The sequence below is a fragment of the Notothenia coriiceps genome, unplaced genomic scaffold (genome assembly GCF_000735185.1).
Source record: "Notothenia coriiceps isolate Sejong01 unplaced genomic scaffold, NC01 NC01_scaffold00013906, whole genome shotgun sequence".
Lineage (NCBI taxonomy): Eukaryota > Metazoa > Chordata > Actinopteri > Perciformes > Nototheniidae > Notothenia > Notothenia coriiceps.
The window spans coordinates 257,676-273,354 of record NW_011346607.1 but is presented as its reverse complement, the minus strand read 5'-3'; the positions used below and the strand labels follow the sequence as shown (position 1 = coordinate 273,354).

Below are 15,679 nucleotides of genomic sequence, written 5' to 3'. Positions count from 1 at the left end.
TACATGTGCTGGTAGTGGTATTTGTATTTCATACATCTACACTTGAATCTGTCTCGATAATTGTTAGTGTGATAACGATTATGGACACGTTTTGATTTAGTTTGTGTGCTCTTACCCTAACTTAAAACAGTTAAGAAGAATTCGAGCATGTTATTTCCTTGCTGTAGGAAAGTCTAATCAATATTTGTGAACATGAGCACAACCCAGAAACCAAAGAAATAAGTTTCAAATGTACTTCCTGTTCAGGATCTGCCCCATAGACAATGAATGGGAGACTGGTTTCATTGACCCACAGATTGTTTGCTAAAGCTAAAAAAAATGTTTTGTCCATTCCCTCAGTTGTAATTCAGAAAGTCTTCATAGTATCCCTGGCTATTCTGTGTTTCCCAATGATTTGTCTGTTGAGCTTTCCAGACTTTATTCAAATAAAATTGTCCTCACTCTAGTTTTTTGCTTTCTTTTTGGATTTAATTTTTTCAAAATGGCTAAGAGTTCATGCTAACTAATATGTTTTAATGTCTTAAAGTTAAACCATATATATCATGCACTGTACAGAGTTTTGAATGTTTCACTTTAAGTTTATCTCCATAGTGAACCTATTCAGAACTTTTCAATCGCCCAACTTTTGACAAACCTTGTGACTCTTTAAATAACCTGTAATTGCTCTCATCATTAAAGGCATGAGCTTTTAGTGCATTGTGCAGCACTTTGTCCTTACACGGTAATTGCACAAAGTGCCGGTTTGGCCTGGGGCATAACAGCTTCAAACTCTTGGTATTTTAATGCTCATTTGACTAATTCACAACAAAAGTGTCCTCTGGAATGTGTGAAATGTATACAGACAAAGATTTCACGCTTAGATTTCACAGTTTATGAATAGAGAGCTTATAATTCACAGTATACAAAAGTGTTATTGTATGTTTTGCAAGATGTCGTTTTATCTCTTTTAAGATTACGCAATTTGAGTGGATAGCAACTGGATTTACTAGTTTGGATTCAGTTGGAAATTAACTTTTACATTGCAAAGATTACAAAAGAAACACTGGAGGTGTTCCATCAACAGGAAACCAGTCCCATTTTTTCACAGTGTGTCCATTGTGTGGTCACAGCAGGGGTCCTACACCCGGCCAGGCTGGTTAATAAAAGAGTTTTAATAATAATAGGAGTGTGAAGTAAAGAGGGAGGCAACTGAGCGAGAGCAGATTCATAATGCCTCTCTCTTTCTATCTCTTCTTTAGAGTGTGTATGTTGGTGTTCACATCTGTCAACATGCTCATATTGGTGTGTGTGATGTGTCGTACCGGCCCATGCAGGCATTTCACAGACAACCATGGCAACAAGACATAAAAAACTGAATTATTCAGTGAGCTTGTCTGAAACTTACAGTTGGGTAAGCACAGTTGGACACACACACACACACACACACACACACACACACACACACACACACACACACACACACACACACACACACACACACACACACACACACACACACACACACACACATACAGTAACGTAAACATTCACATAGCAAAGACATGCAGTCACTCTCACACACGATCCTTTGCACAAACCAAATGTGTCACCAGGTTATAGAGTAAAACTTTTTTTTTTCTTTGATATTTGAGTCTTTCCACTACATGTCAGACAGACACTGCAGAAGAAGTCAGTATGATGTACGCATGCAACATTAAAACTGTTGTGGCCATGAGGAGAGTGAAAGAGGAACCATGCACGGTATGATGCATATGTGTGAGAAAATGTAATGAGCTCAAATAATCTTACTAAGAAGCTCAAGCTTGCAAACAGCCAGAAAACGGATCTTATTAGATTGCATATCCCTAAGCTTAAGCACCGTGAGAGACCTATACATCACACAGGTTGGATATTATACTGTACTGCATTGGACTATAAGATTGTCACAAATATCCTCCCCGGAATCATTTTTTTGAACTAAAAATAATGGCATCCTGTTTTCACTTGACTTTAAGCTGCACACATTTATATTGCATACCAGATATAGATCTTTTTAAGTGAACATCCGTTTTAGGAAAAAACAATCTTAAATAATTAAACACAAATAAATCGTAATGTCCTCCTGAATGAATTATAAATAAACAAAAAGCAACATTGTGTGAGTCTGAAGGAAAATCTATTAGTAAAGTAAGCCCTACATAGACATATAGGGTAAGTACATAAGCGGAAGAGACTTATTTTCTTCTAAGATCGCTTCCATGGAGCAGCTAGAGCAATATGAATACATCCTCAGGAGTTGAGGAAGTCATCCTCCCATAGGGGGGAGCTGTTCCCTCTCATGTCATCACTGGGAGAAACTACCTAGGCCTACTACCTGCAACACTTTTTATCCACCTTGTTTCTTGCCAATGCATTTTCTTTTGAATAAATTAGAATCCGGTTACATGTTGTTTATGATTATAGGCAAAAAATAAATGTCCTTTGTCCTTTTTCCATAAGGAGGTCAGAGGTCAAAGTCTAATAACCTCTGAAAACCAATTAACCAACATCAAAAATAAAAATACATTTAAAATATAATAATAATCAACAGCAAAACATTACAAAATCAAAAGCAAGAACACATATAGTATAGCAGATGAGGGGGACAAGGAAATGAAGCCAACAGATTGCTAAACAAAATGAAAGAGGTGTAAAAAAGGATTTATGACACAAGGTATTGTTTAAATTATTTGACATATAACCTATTCGATAAATACACAAGCATATGACGTCAGCATTAATTGAAAAAAAGTGAAATCCAAGACTGTATTTTATTATGTTGTATATTATGGTTTCCATTTTATTCACTCTCATTATTTCAGGGTGTAGATTTAAACAATGTTCCTTTAATTGTGTGCTAGACTAGAGTCTTGCTTTAGTTTATACCATTGATTGACCCTGATTCCCTTAAGAAGAGATCCACTTTCTCACTGTTGTGCAATCCAGCTAGCACCATACTCCACTCAGCCACTAGATGGCAGTATAGGAGTATATTGCAGACATGTGACAATGATAAGGAATACAAATCATGCTTTCAGTTCCCTTTTGTGGAGCATTTTTGGGCTGCAGGGGGGAGTACTAACAGCTGGATATAAACTCATTTGGACAGAGTGAACTGATGAATGGAGCTATGAGGAAATAAGTGCATCATATCCATCTGCAAGTCTATGAAAAACCTCTTCTGAGGAAACCGTTATCAGCACATTTGATATCTATGGTCGACACTAACCTTGCATTGTCATGGAGACGGATGAGTTCAGTCTGCTGTGAACTGTCAGAGTCTCTGAAGGCCAAAAATCTCAGCAGTAATCTGATCAAGTTTGTATTGCTACTGTTGACTGAGTCAGGCCTTTTTTTATTAAAGCCAGTGTGTGTACTGTACATGTGTGTGTTTCTGTGTGTGTGTCAAGGGAGGGGGCAGTGTGTGGTGACACAGTGAATATGCCTGTGTGTCTTTATACAATGTGTCTTTGTGAGTCCTTGGCTCTGCGTTGGAGAGAAAGAGCTTTCTGTTCGGGGGTCTTCCCTTTCTCCCCAACATCTTGTCTCTCACTTTGTTCCTTTTTAACCTTTTTCATTAACTGTTGCTTTTTTGATTAACACCCCTTTATTCTTTCTTTTTATTGTCTTTCTTTCTGTATGTGTTACAGAGAAAATAATGACTTCCTCTGTAAATACCTAAACATGATTAGATCTCATATTCGCTCCAGTCACATTTCCAATGAATATAAACAATCTGTCCCTTTTGCTCATTTCCTTCCCCTCACATCCTCTTCTGTTTTGTGCCTATTTCATAAAATGGTCCTTTCTTTTTGCTCTCTGTACTTTATCTCAGTCTTTTGTGTTCCTCTGACGGGGGCTTTTTGAGGACACTGCAGCTGTTTAATGGCAACGAGTCTGATAGACCATTGGCACTCAATGGCATAACATAGGATTCTTCTTCTCAATTCCATTACACAAATGTCATGCAAATCCATTGATAGAAAGTACAGATTCTCCACAGTGAAGTGAAAACGTTGACATGATGGTGGTTAGAAACTCAGAGAATCACCAACATCATAAGGGTTCATCCTCTGGGGATCATGGATAGTGTACCACATTTCATTGCAACCTATGCTTAGTGGTGAAGAAATGTTACTTCAAAATGTCTCTTGGTTGTTCAAGAGGAGTAGTAAGAATATCAGATATTTAGTGGACTGACTGACAGATATGAAAACCACATACAAAATGACAAACTTCTAATATGGACACAGTTCTTGTACATTATATCCGGTTACACAGCACTTTTTTCAGAGCAGAGCCGAAGCAACCTCACCAAAAACATATTTCTGGGTACAGTCAGAAAATCACTGAAAGTAGTACAATGAAAATGAAACTGAGTGGGAATGAAAAGGGAAAAAACATCCTGCTCGTCTGAGTGTACTTTAGAGTGCAAAATGTTCCTTATTCTATGTTTATTCAGATGAGTACACTGTCAGATAATCCAAACTGAGCTGGACACCTGTTGGAATGAGTAGCAGTAAATGAGAAAAACCCAGAAGAGGAAGAGAAAGGCTACGAAATAGAGACCTTAAGAGGGAATCGAATGGTAAAAAGGGAGAAAGAGGGGTGAGGGGAGCTCTCTATTGACACCACAGGTGCCTGCACTTCAAATGCAGCGAAAAAATAAGTTAATTTGTGTGGATGAGACAGGAGAGATACTGTGTGTGCGTGTATTTTATTATGCACGCAGAGAAACACAATACCCCTGCTTATGCATGTGTGCTGTGCTGTTGAAAGAATGCATTTGCATGTGTCCACCTTTTATTCGTTTGTTGTCATTTGAGAGGTTGTGTGTGTGTGTGTGTGTGTGTGTGTGTGTGTGTGTGTGTGTGTGTGTGTGTGTGTGTGTGGTGGTTCAGATTAATCAACAAGTCTAACCTGGACTCAGTTACGGCTCTGACTTAGACACACGCCGCTCAGGTGCACACACACACACACACACACACACACACACACACACACACACGCACACGCACACACACAATCTGTCTAGCTGCTGAATTTTTAAACAATGTGTCTCCTGCTGGATGCGTGCACCTCCTCAGGGTCATGTAACTATGACACCAGCTCTTTCTAGACACGGATATGCAATTTTCATTCCATGATAGATTAATATCGGATGATTCCTGTGGATTTTCTTTGAATTTCCTCTTCCTCGCTGTGGTTTTTAGAAACACCAGGCAGTCAGTCAGCAGGCAGCAGCATAGCAGACATTCCTGCCGGGTGTAGTTAGGGAGTTGGAGAATGGCAACGTTGGCCAAAAAATCTGTTAGGGTTTTTTTTTTTTTTTGAACTTGTAATGTTGCCTGGCAGCGGGATTTGGACGGGTCGGACTGTAACTGTGCCTTCCTTCTTGTTCACACGCTTCTTTAAAACATGAGACGCTGCAACTGATCAGGAAGAGGAAAGTAACCTGGTGACTTCCAGCGGCTTCAATTACCTCCCTACAAAATCCACCCAAAACTATATTTCCTATTAATTTGATGCAGATAATACTATTGTTTAAAAATGACCTTCATGTGTTTTTCCAATATGCAGTTCCATGACTTAATAATATCATTGGTTGCATGAGTAATCCGTATCAGTCAACAGCAAGATGAATGATTTAAAGCAGAGTTATTTATATGATCAAAACTTTGAAATCCTGTAGACAGTAAGCAGGAAATTACTCTATTTCTACAGGCATGTTTTGGGGTCTTTGTACCAGTTTTATTTATCCTTTTTTGAATTGCCGGTATTTGACATCTCACGTTTCTAATAACTAACAGATTGAGAGTTAACATGCAGCATATTAAGGAGCATTAAGAGTGCTTTAATCTTGAATTGACCCTTAAATAGCAAGTAGTAGCTTTACACTTAGCGAACAGACATGACAGTGATAGTGATCTTTTAAAAAAACAGCATTGTTTCCTTGTTACCCGTCGTCGAAGGCCTAACATAGAAACTATCTTAAAGAAAACAAAGAACTGCTTACACTTTATTTTAGATGTTTAGATGCCTGGAGATGTGAATGGATCTAGTTATATGTGGATGTATACTCTTACAATAAACTTGGATTATTTTTGTATTCAGCACTGTGCTATAGAATGCCAAAACCCTCAAGTTTCATACCTATACTGCTGAAAGTGTGTTAATAAAGTGCTCATTAAAGGGGCAATTTAAATATTCAATACATAAGATTTGCATAATTTCCTCTGTAAAGAAGGCTTTTCCAAAGTTTAGAAAAAAATGTCATCTTCGTGGTTATTACAAAGTGGCCAAAAACACATTTACAATGGCAATTGAGAGATTGTAAACCTCCGCTAAGGCCATTTCTATAATTAAATAGAAAAGCGTGCATGATACGGAAACGTAATTCTGGGCCCATGCTACACCTTTCCACAAAGTTTCGTAAAACTCAGACCTATTATTTTTCTGTAATCCTGCAGTCAAACAAAGTGCAGATAACTTAAATTGAAAGGTTTAATGAAAGACATTTGAGAGTTGCATTGTGGGACATGTAGGAATTTTGGAGCTAGGGACCAAAAGTCAGGATATCTAAACCTTTGCTAATATCGACTATCTTCTTTTAATCTGACTGAAAATCTGAAAATTGTACAAATTGTATTCAAGTACAATACTAAATTCCCAGAGAACACCTTAAAATTGCAATTTTTTTTGATATTTCAGTAGTAATGAAGTGAAAATTAAACGTTAGCAAACATTAAGCAAATAGAAAGTGAAAATCATTATCATGCAATTGTCATGTTCATGTTAGTATATTCATACTGTACATTTTAGGAGACAGGAACTTGGATTAAAACACACCCCTTTTTTACTTAAATTGTGACTCCCCCCCTCTCTCATTCCTCATTCACTCAGTGCTATCTGACGCTGTCCTCTCTCTCTCCTCTCTGGAATCTTCCCCTTTTTTTCCACAGAAAACATGCAGGGAGGAGAGGAGGAGGAGAAAAGAAGAAACTCGTCGGAGGCGACAAGAGAGAGAGGAAGCAGAGAAAGTTAGAGGAGCGAGAGGAGAGGGGTCGAGCAGATGGGAGGAAGGAAGGAAAGGATCTCTCTGCGGGCTCAAGTGCGCGATTAAAGGATTGTGCGTAAATAAACAAATGAATCAAAGCCTATAATACAATAAAAAAAGGGGGAGTTGTATGCGCGCCAACGCGTTGCGTGGACGCGGACAAGACAGCGCGCTGAAACAAGTCCTGTGTTTCTCTCTGGATTTTACTCCTCATGTTCCTCAAAGTCTCGCTGCTGTGTAGTAACTTTTCGGTTTGAAAATCTCCCCCCCCCCTCACCCTGTCGGTTCACTCTCTCCCCGGAAAAGAAGCTCCGGGGTGGAAGTTGGAGGAAGGAAGCGCGGTGTTTTGTTCCTTCCGAGGAGTCCAGCTCGCCTTAGCCGGGGTTTAGGCGTTGGCAACCGGCAGGGAATACCTTGCCATGGCCGGGGCCAAGCCGGGAGTCCACGCGCTGCAACTCATGCCCATGTCCGTCCACGAAATGCTGAAGAAGGGGGGGAAGTTCATCAAATGGGACGAGGTGAGACATGAAATGTTTGTTTTCCTCAAAGTTTAATACACGTGTCGCCTCGCGAGTGAAACAAAACATGTTTCTCAGTCAAGAAGGGCAACTAAAAAAAGACAAGAGACAGACACCGTGAGACATGACAGCTTTTTGACAGAATGCACACTGTTGTGAAGTGGGCACGAGACTGGTGCGTGTGTGTTTGTGAGTATTTGGAGTGCAGGTGTGCCTCATAAACAAACAAAAAAACCTATACACCTTTTTATATGTATGAGTGTGTTTTAATCAGATATTGTAGTAGAAAACTCCCCTGTAGTTGCCAGCTGTCTGTTGTGTTGAATTGTTGTCAAACCGGTTTTTCTCGGGCTCATGTTCAGTTCAGACGCCCTCATGCATCCTCCTTTCCCCTCCTGTGTCCTTCTCTTTCTGTACTCCCCCCTTATCCCCAGAGGATAAGAGGAGAAAGCACCTGCTTGTAGAAGTTACCTCCATTTGAGAGTGCACCTAGAGCTCTGAAATGTCCCCTTTTTAAAAACGTTCCATGTGTGTTCTGTTTTTGTTTTCCATGAGTCTCTAAATCACGTCATTAGAAGTTTTCTTTATTTGTTCGGCTCTATTTTTCCTTAGTTCTGTAGCGGAGAACTACATACATGATTAGCAGCTTGTCTGGCAGTCCTAACATGTGCCTGCACCGTGTCATTGACCATAATAATTTGTGTGTGTGTGTCAGTCAATGATTAACTAAGTTGCTGACTGATCTGACTCGAACTGTAGCCCTGTGTCTTCCAACAGTGGCATGCAGGAGTTTGTGTGTGTGTGTGGTTTGTCGTCCAAATGTATTTATTAGGCTTAAACCTCTTGATATGTAACCTTTCACCATCACATATAATTATCAAAATGGCAACTTTTCATCAGACAAACAACTCAAACCACTTGAATTAAACAAAAGTTATGACCACAATTTGGCCATAAATAGATATGTAGGTTTTAACAGTGTGAGCTTCGTTCAGCAGTTCATCTCAAAGGAAGAAGACTGGGCGTGTTTAAACATATCAGGTTATGAAATGAGTGCAATTTATTCTAATCTGCTGTCAAAAGTGTCCAATTGCTGAGCTCCAGCACGGGAACGCATGGTGGAAAATCAAGTGTGTTTATTGCGCTTCCTTACCAATAAATACGTGTCACTGTACTAAATTGTAAAGTGTGACGTTTGATTTAGCTTATATCTCATAAATAAAGCAGTGTATCTTTGATCCCGTCCATGCCACACAAACTGTAACTTATGAATGTGTGTGATTGTGCGTGGATCCTCAAATATTAATCAGTTAAAGTGAATTGTCCAAAAAGGTTGTTATCAAAGGTGTTGTCATAGCCTACCTTGCAAATAGAAGGTCAGGTGTGGTGTATCATGCACACACGCAAAACAAAGTGTTATGTATAAAAACGTACTTTTTTTACTCTCTTGAAAAAATACCCTCATATATGACCGTTTTCATGCTTTCTTCCAGCATGATATAAAAAAATATCTTATCAAAGGGAATATATTTGGATTTTGAACTGATAAAATAGGACATTTAAAAAAATACTTTGGATTTTAAGAAATCCGTTGGTCATTTTTCACAATCGTCCAACATTTTGTTGGCTAAAAGAGTTATCTGGAAATAAATGACAGACAAATTGAGACTAAAGATAATAGGGAGCCCTAAAACCCAGCTATCAGCAGCAGAGCGTGACACACACTGTCATCATGACGTGATGTGTTTGTGTCTGGCTTCAAAATAAGGGTCTTGCATACCACGTGCTTTTGATTTCCTTTCCCTCTCTTTCTCACACACACTGACTCTCTCTCATTGGGAATTCCCAGGAAATGGTTATGCTGGTGAGAAAGTGTGTGAACACTCCAAAACATAAGCATGTTTTCTCCCTGTGTGTCTTTACCCCATTGAAATCAACATCTGAATTATGGAAAATATTTAGTTTTGGAGACGACACATCTGGGAGAGGAGGGATGTGGCTGAGATGAGAGAGAAGGAGAAATTAGAACTGTCAGTTTTCCAAAATAATGAAATCAAACAGGAATGCTTTGTATTCAAAGCCAAATGTCCTTGTGTTTTGTCCCAGAAGGTTGTTTTTTTCAGATTTTCAACCGAATGCATCATGTAAATGCTTTATTAGGTAAAAATAAAATCAGAAATTCTGTATTGGATCACTCCAAAGTTGCTCCATCACACTTAAGCATACCATAGTCTCAAACATGAGAACTTTTAAGAACTTATTGCTGTTATACTGATGAATATTGTATGAACTCTTATTTCATCTGGAAGTCTCTTGAGATGTCCATCTGTTTTATGAGAGAGAACTGCCACAAACAGCGGTGCAGTGCTAAAAGATTCACGTGAAAATTGATTTACAACTTTCTCACACAGCAAAGGCATATAGTATATTATTATAGGGCCCGCGGGGCATAAAGGAGAGAGTTAACTATTAAACGCAGTCGAATTAGTCGCTAAACTTTTTCTTAATATGCCATTCAAATGCCTGGTGTGAAGGCAGTGTTTCTGAATCATGTAAGTTATTCCAAAACCAAGGTACTTTCTTTTACAAGTTCAGAACACTGGGGGGGAATCATAAGGTCATCCATATCAAGCTAAGCATGACTCAATCTAAACAAAGAGAAATCTCCCCAACTGTGCTTCAGAAATAATAAAACCACAGGGAGATTAATTCATTAAGGTTAATATTTGAGATGTATAGATTACTTGGACATATTATAAATCTAATAAAACGTAGTGTGGCGGTGCACATGGTGTATTTTAGCGTCTGTCTGTGCTTTAACAGGGAAGTTGACCAATGGGCCAAACTTGGTGTTCTCCTTTAAGGACTTAGCAAAGTGAGAAAAGAACGAGGACACACATACAGAGAAAGTGCCCGAGGGCAGTCCCGTTTGTTTATATGAAAACCCCACTTTTGACCCCATCCCTCACATTTCACCCCCTTCCTCATCACCGTGTCCTCCCCCCTATTACTTCTTCATCTTCTGTCTCTTTTCGTTACATCTCTTTTTCCTTCTTCACTTTTCAATCATGCACTGATCTGTCGCTGAGCTGCTGCTGTAGGCCATCATGACACACACTGACTCATGCAGGGGGGGAGGAGGGGGCGGGGGAGGAATGCACTACAAACTGACCGTCTTTCTTCAGTGTTTCAGCGTGTGTGCTCACATGTGTGTGTGTGGCTGTTTTGTTCTGGGTGTGTGTCTCACTTTGAATGACTTCCTGTTCAAGCTTGTTTTAAGGCTCCGGAGCCAAACCGTTTTCCTACCCTCTCTCCTTCTCTCCTTCCCTCCCTCCCCCTGCTCCGTCTCCGCCCTCTGCAGCCCGGCCGCAATTCAATTTAGATGAACTCCAACTGGAATTCAGTTAAAATTCCTTCCAAACAACCAATTAAACACAAAGAGACAGACAGATTGTCTACAGAGCAGCTCTGCTCTCTGTCAGAGTGGAGGGCACAAAAGTCAAAAGAATCTTCTTTACACCTTGCAGAGTTTTCAGCATTTGTTCAGCTGGATTATATTTGCACCTGTGTTCAAATACACTTCCACTATGCAACTTCCCTGTACATAATGTGCATTTGCATGCTTTCAAATATGCACTTAATAGGCACCCTTTGTAAAAGAAGAATTTGACCCGCGTCACAAAAACTAGTTTATTCTTCTTTGTTCAGAACCACATGGGAAAAGAGCAGTTTTTTTGGATTTGATTTGTTTATGTTCACATGGCACAAATAAAAGCGAACCACGGATTACAAAGCTTATATCAAATGGAATCAATAGTAGCTCATTAGCTCGACAATAATTTTGTGACGGTTTTGGCTCCAGCTAAAAATAACTGTAACTTGAGCGAAGCATGATGCACCATAAGATGTTTAATTTTGAAGCTGTTTCCTGCTAATTGTTTGGGGTTGTTCAGTCCGACCGCACCTCAGTTCCCTGAGAGGAGCGTAGAGCGATAATCTTGGCAACAGTTGAGGACAGTAAAGACATGTTAATGCTGCTGTTGTCCTCAGTGTTTATCATTACTCTGTTGCCAAACCAAACGGAGTGCAGACGCTCATCCTCCATTCATAAATGTCCTGACCTGGCATTTTTTAGATCTAATGTTTTCACCATCCACATCTAGTTTGAAGATACTCTTAAGGGCCCTCATGCTGCATTTTGAGTGATCCACGCACAACAGGGTTATTTTCATTATCCGTAACTCTTAACTGTATCAACTTGAAACATTGGAAACGGAAAAACCTGAACAGGCAGAATGCAATTAGCATTGTCAGAAAGACTTGGCTAGAATAAATTAACTGAAATGCTTAATGTTATTGACTGAAACTAGACTCAAATTCTATGGCGTTCTTGGACTAACATCTGACTTAAATGCCCGTATTCAATTAAAACATGAAAAACAGGATTAGGTTTAATAAATATGGACACAGGACAAAAAATTTGTGAAAATCAGAGCTGACTTTAAATCATTTATTCCTATAGTTAGTTGAAATTAACCAAATATGTAGTAAATTGTGGTTTGGATGATCATCAGTGAGTCAGACTTAATTGAATGTGTGCCAAGCTATGCTACGAACGCTTCTTCAGGTATTAAAAACAGTCGATTTATGGAAATGTATGTTTGTTTTCTAACTGAGACCAAGACCAACCCCACTCTTACGTCTGTATGGTAAACACGAAGTGGCAGCCAGTTAGCGTAGCTTAGCATAAAGCACTAGTTAAAGGCTCAGTTCTAAAGCAAACTCACACCCAGATTCCTTAGATTCATAGAGAAATGATTAGGTTAAATCAGTCCCTGCAAACATTACAACTATTCACTTAAAAAAATACCAGCTGTTTCCGGTCTTTATGCTTTTAAGCTAACAATGTGGTTACAATCTTCTGATGTAACACTCAAAGCCAATTAGAGGACTTCTGCTCGTTTGAGGGCGCCATTGTTGACCTCAGAACCAGTTTAATGTTTCCTGGAAATCCTTTCAATGGTGACCTATGTTTTAGCTAATTATTATTTTCTTTTTCTTGGCATAGCTTATTTTCCTGTTGTTCTAAGACTAAGATATTGCAGGCCTGTAGTGCTGCGATGAAGATTTTGGATATTTACTTTTCTTTTGATTCTAACCCGTTTTTCAAACTCTCACCCTGGTATAGATTCTTCCTGAACGCTTTCTTCCTAGTCATGTTGGGACTTGCTGTGCAGCACTTTTTATCGTCTTGTTTTTTTCTTCCTGTTTGGCTTTTTGGTTTCTTAGTTATACTGTAACGCCATGGAATGTTTTTATGATGCCACAGCCCTGATAAAAAGCAGCCTTGAACAATCATTGCCCTCTTTAAAAAAGATAAATAAGGATATTTTCCAAAGCAACCCTGCAGAGTGGTGAAAGTCATAATACAAGTGCAGATGGATTTATAGCTGCTTGGAAAGCATTTTACCTGAGATGTGACAGCCTATATGTCATACCGTATGAAAATGTCTCTATTTTGGAAGCAAATCTCTCCTGTAAGCAGAGGTGCTTGCTTTGTCATCGTGACCATATGGGAAAACACAATGGGCTCCAACTCTGTGTATCAGTATCAGAAATTCTTGGTTTAGCAGCAGATAGACGATTGAAAGCCATTATGAGTGAGTGAAGGGGTGAATGTTTAGGAAACGCAGGCTTGTGTGAAGGTCTGACAGCGAGCCGAGAAACGCTGCTGACATCCTGACAGAGGGGTGAGAAATGAGGATGGATGTACGGATGGGGGGAGAGGTGGAAGGTCAACCACAGCCACATGTGAAGTGTGGGACTGCTCCATCTCTCTAGTCTCACTCGTGTTCCTGGATCTTATATGTGAACTCTTCACCATTCATTCTTCTTTCTCTTCCTCCTTCTACTGGTTTCGGTTAGATTCTTTATTATTCCTTGAGTTTTGTTTCCCCCTCTGTGCTCGTCTTCAGTTTGGATCTCTGTCTGGTCTTTTTTATTGAACCCTACTTGGGTTAAAAGGATGGTGTGGATGTTTGAAGGGTCAACAGTTAGTTAAATGGTCCTCAACATATCCAATTGTAGGCATGTAATGGGTGGTTTTGAATGAGGTCAGAGTAGATAATAACAAAGATAAGAAGAAAAACAAGAAACTACATCAAATAAATGGTTAAAGTTATTCAGCAGTGCATGCGTTATTTTTGGTTCTTTTATAATCAGTAAGATAGGGGTCTTTTTTTGGCTTATGACATTTTTGTTAAGTCTACATTTTCAATGCATTTTATGTTTACTTAATGTGCTAACACAACTTTCTTAAAGCGTTTTCATTTGTTCGCAAGCTTTTTTCAGAACATTTTATTAAAATTATACTTTGAAAAGGAACTAAATCCGCCATGGAAGTGTCCCCAATGTTAATGGCACACATGGAGGGTTATATGTACAGTATATGTGATTTATTTTGTATGGTAGATTATAGTTGGAGAAACACCAGCAGGAAGCTACGCTATGTGCTGTTGTTGGTGGAGGCAGTAGCAACAATAAACTTCTAATTTCTGACTAAGTTTTTGAACTAGTTCAGATTCTGCGTAACCCGACCCACATCCCCGGTGCCCTCTCACACCACCTCAGCTGTGACGAGGACTCTGATGCAGAGAATTTGATCCTCCTAATGGGGGGGGAAATCCGAAATAAAATCTTGCCACTTTATTTAACTCGGTGCAACCTGTATACACTGGGGTATTGTTCGGTAGTTAGAACATGGCACTAGCACCTGCGGGGTTAGCGGTTCATTTCCTGAGTGGATGTTGGATCAGATGAAGGTTAAATGACCCCTGTGGAGAAATGAGGTGTTACAGCAGCTATGAGAGCACTGAGGGCCGATTCACAAAATATATTGCGCGGTGCAAACGCGCCCATAAAGAAATAATGAGTTTATTTCTTTATATGTGCGCAGTAGACGTATTGAAAATTGTGTTGGTTGGTTGATTTCTCATGAACAATTTCTGCAAAGATACTGTGTTTTCTGTGCCATAAAATCTATCTGATATGAGCAAATATTTGCATATTACCCAATTTCCATATGTGCAAATAGCAGGGGAGCAGAAAAACGGCATTTGTTTGACAGTTCAGTTAGAGTTGTATCCCACCCCTTGCAAAGTTTTGAGTAAAACATGATTTATTCAGTCTTATGTGTGCAGGTTTAGCAGCTACAAAAGCCACGCAATCCTTTTGTGAATTTGCGGCTCTCAGTCCTAGCGTCCCCTCAAATACCAGACACGTTTACGCTTGCAGTATTAATGCTGTTTTGATAAATACATCTACTACATGCTATCTAGCGATCTACTAAACATTAACTCTCCTGACCTTCTTTCTGTTTTATATTCTATAGCTTGGCCTCCCTCTTTCTCGCCTCTCTGGAGTCCAAAGGTTACCTACTGTCATCAACTTTTACCATGTTGCCAAAGCAGCAGCTCAAACACACTAAGTGCACACTGGCCCTGTTTCTCACTCCACACACACACACACACACACACACACACACACGGAAGACCAAAGGTGCACTTGGAGCAGCCACTTTTTGATCAGTTTCTCTCCCTAATGGCTTTCTCCTGACTCACATTATACAACAAACACACATTAATTTACAGCGAGGTCGGCGTGTAGGAAGAGAGCCATGTGTGTTTTTCTACATGTGTATGCTCTAAGTTAATAGGTTGTGATTTTTCAAGAGGGGCTCATTAGCTGCTGTCTGTCCGTGTTAGGCCCCCTCCTCAGAGGGTTGTCCATTCACTGTGTGTGTGTGTTGGACATTATGTCCAGGTAATGAAGGTGTTTTTTTTCGGAAGGGTCAGGGCATCCGGAGAAAGAGACGTGGCATTAAATCAATTAGGGAGGGAATACGAATTCAAAGTGTTGGGGAGAGGGTGAACTGGAGGATGATTGACATGCATAGAGAAAGGAAAACATGAAAGGAAGGAAATGAGGCGAGACTTCAGAAGGTTTCTACATATGGCCGTTAATTAGGGAGGGGGTGAGTTTTTATTATAACCCTACCACCCCCTCTCAGCACCACAGGGTGCATGTT

The 15,679-nt window shown here is 39.7% G+C and overlaps 1 protein-coding gene across 3 annotated transcripts in view; it reads left to right on the top strand.

Annotated features, from left to right (window-relative positions):
- Positions 1–7,035: 7,035 nt before the first annotated feature.
- The window catches only part of plcb3 (phospholipase C, beta 3 (phosphatidylinositol-specific)), a 63,442-nt gene continuing 54,798 nt past the window's right edge, over positions 7,036–15,679 (top strand). For all 3 annotated transcript variants that reach the window (XM_010774373.1, XM_010774374.1, XM_010774372.1), the window contains exon 1: positions 7,036–7,593. In XM_010774373.1, coding sequence (XP_010772675.1) covers positions 7,495–7,593 — 99 coding nt within the window. In that variant the 5' untranslated portion in view covers positions 7,036–7,494. The remainder of the gene's footprint in view (positions 7,594–15,679) is intronic.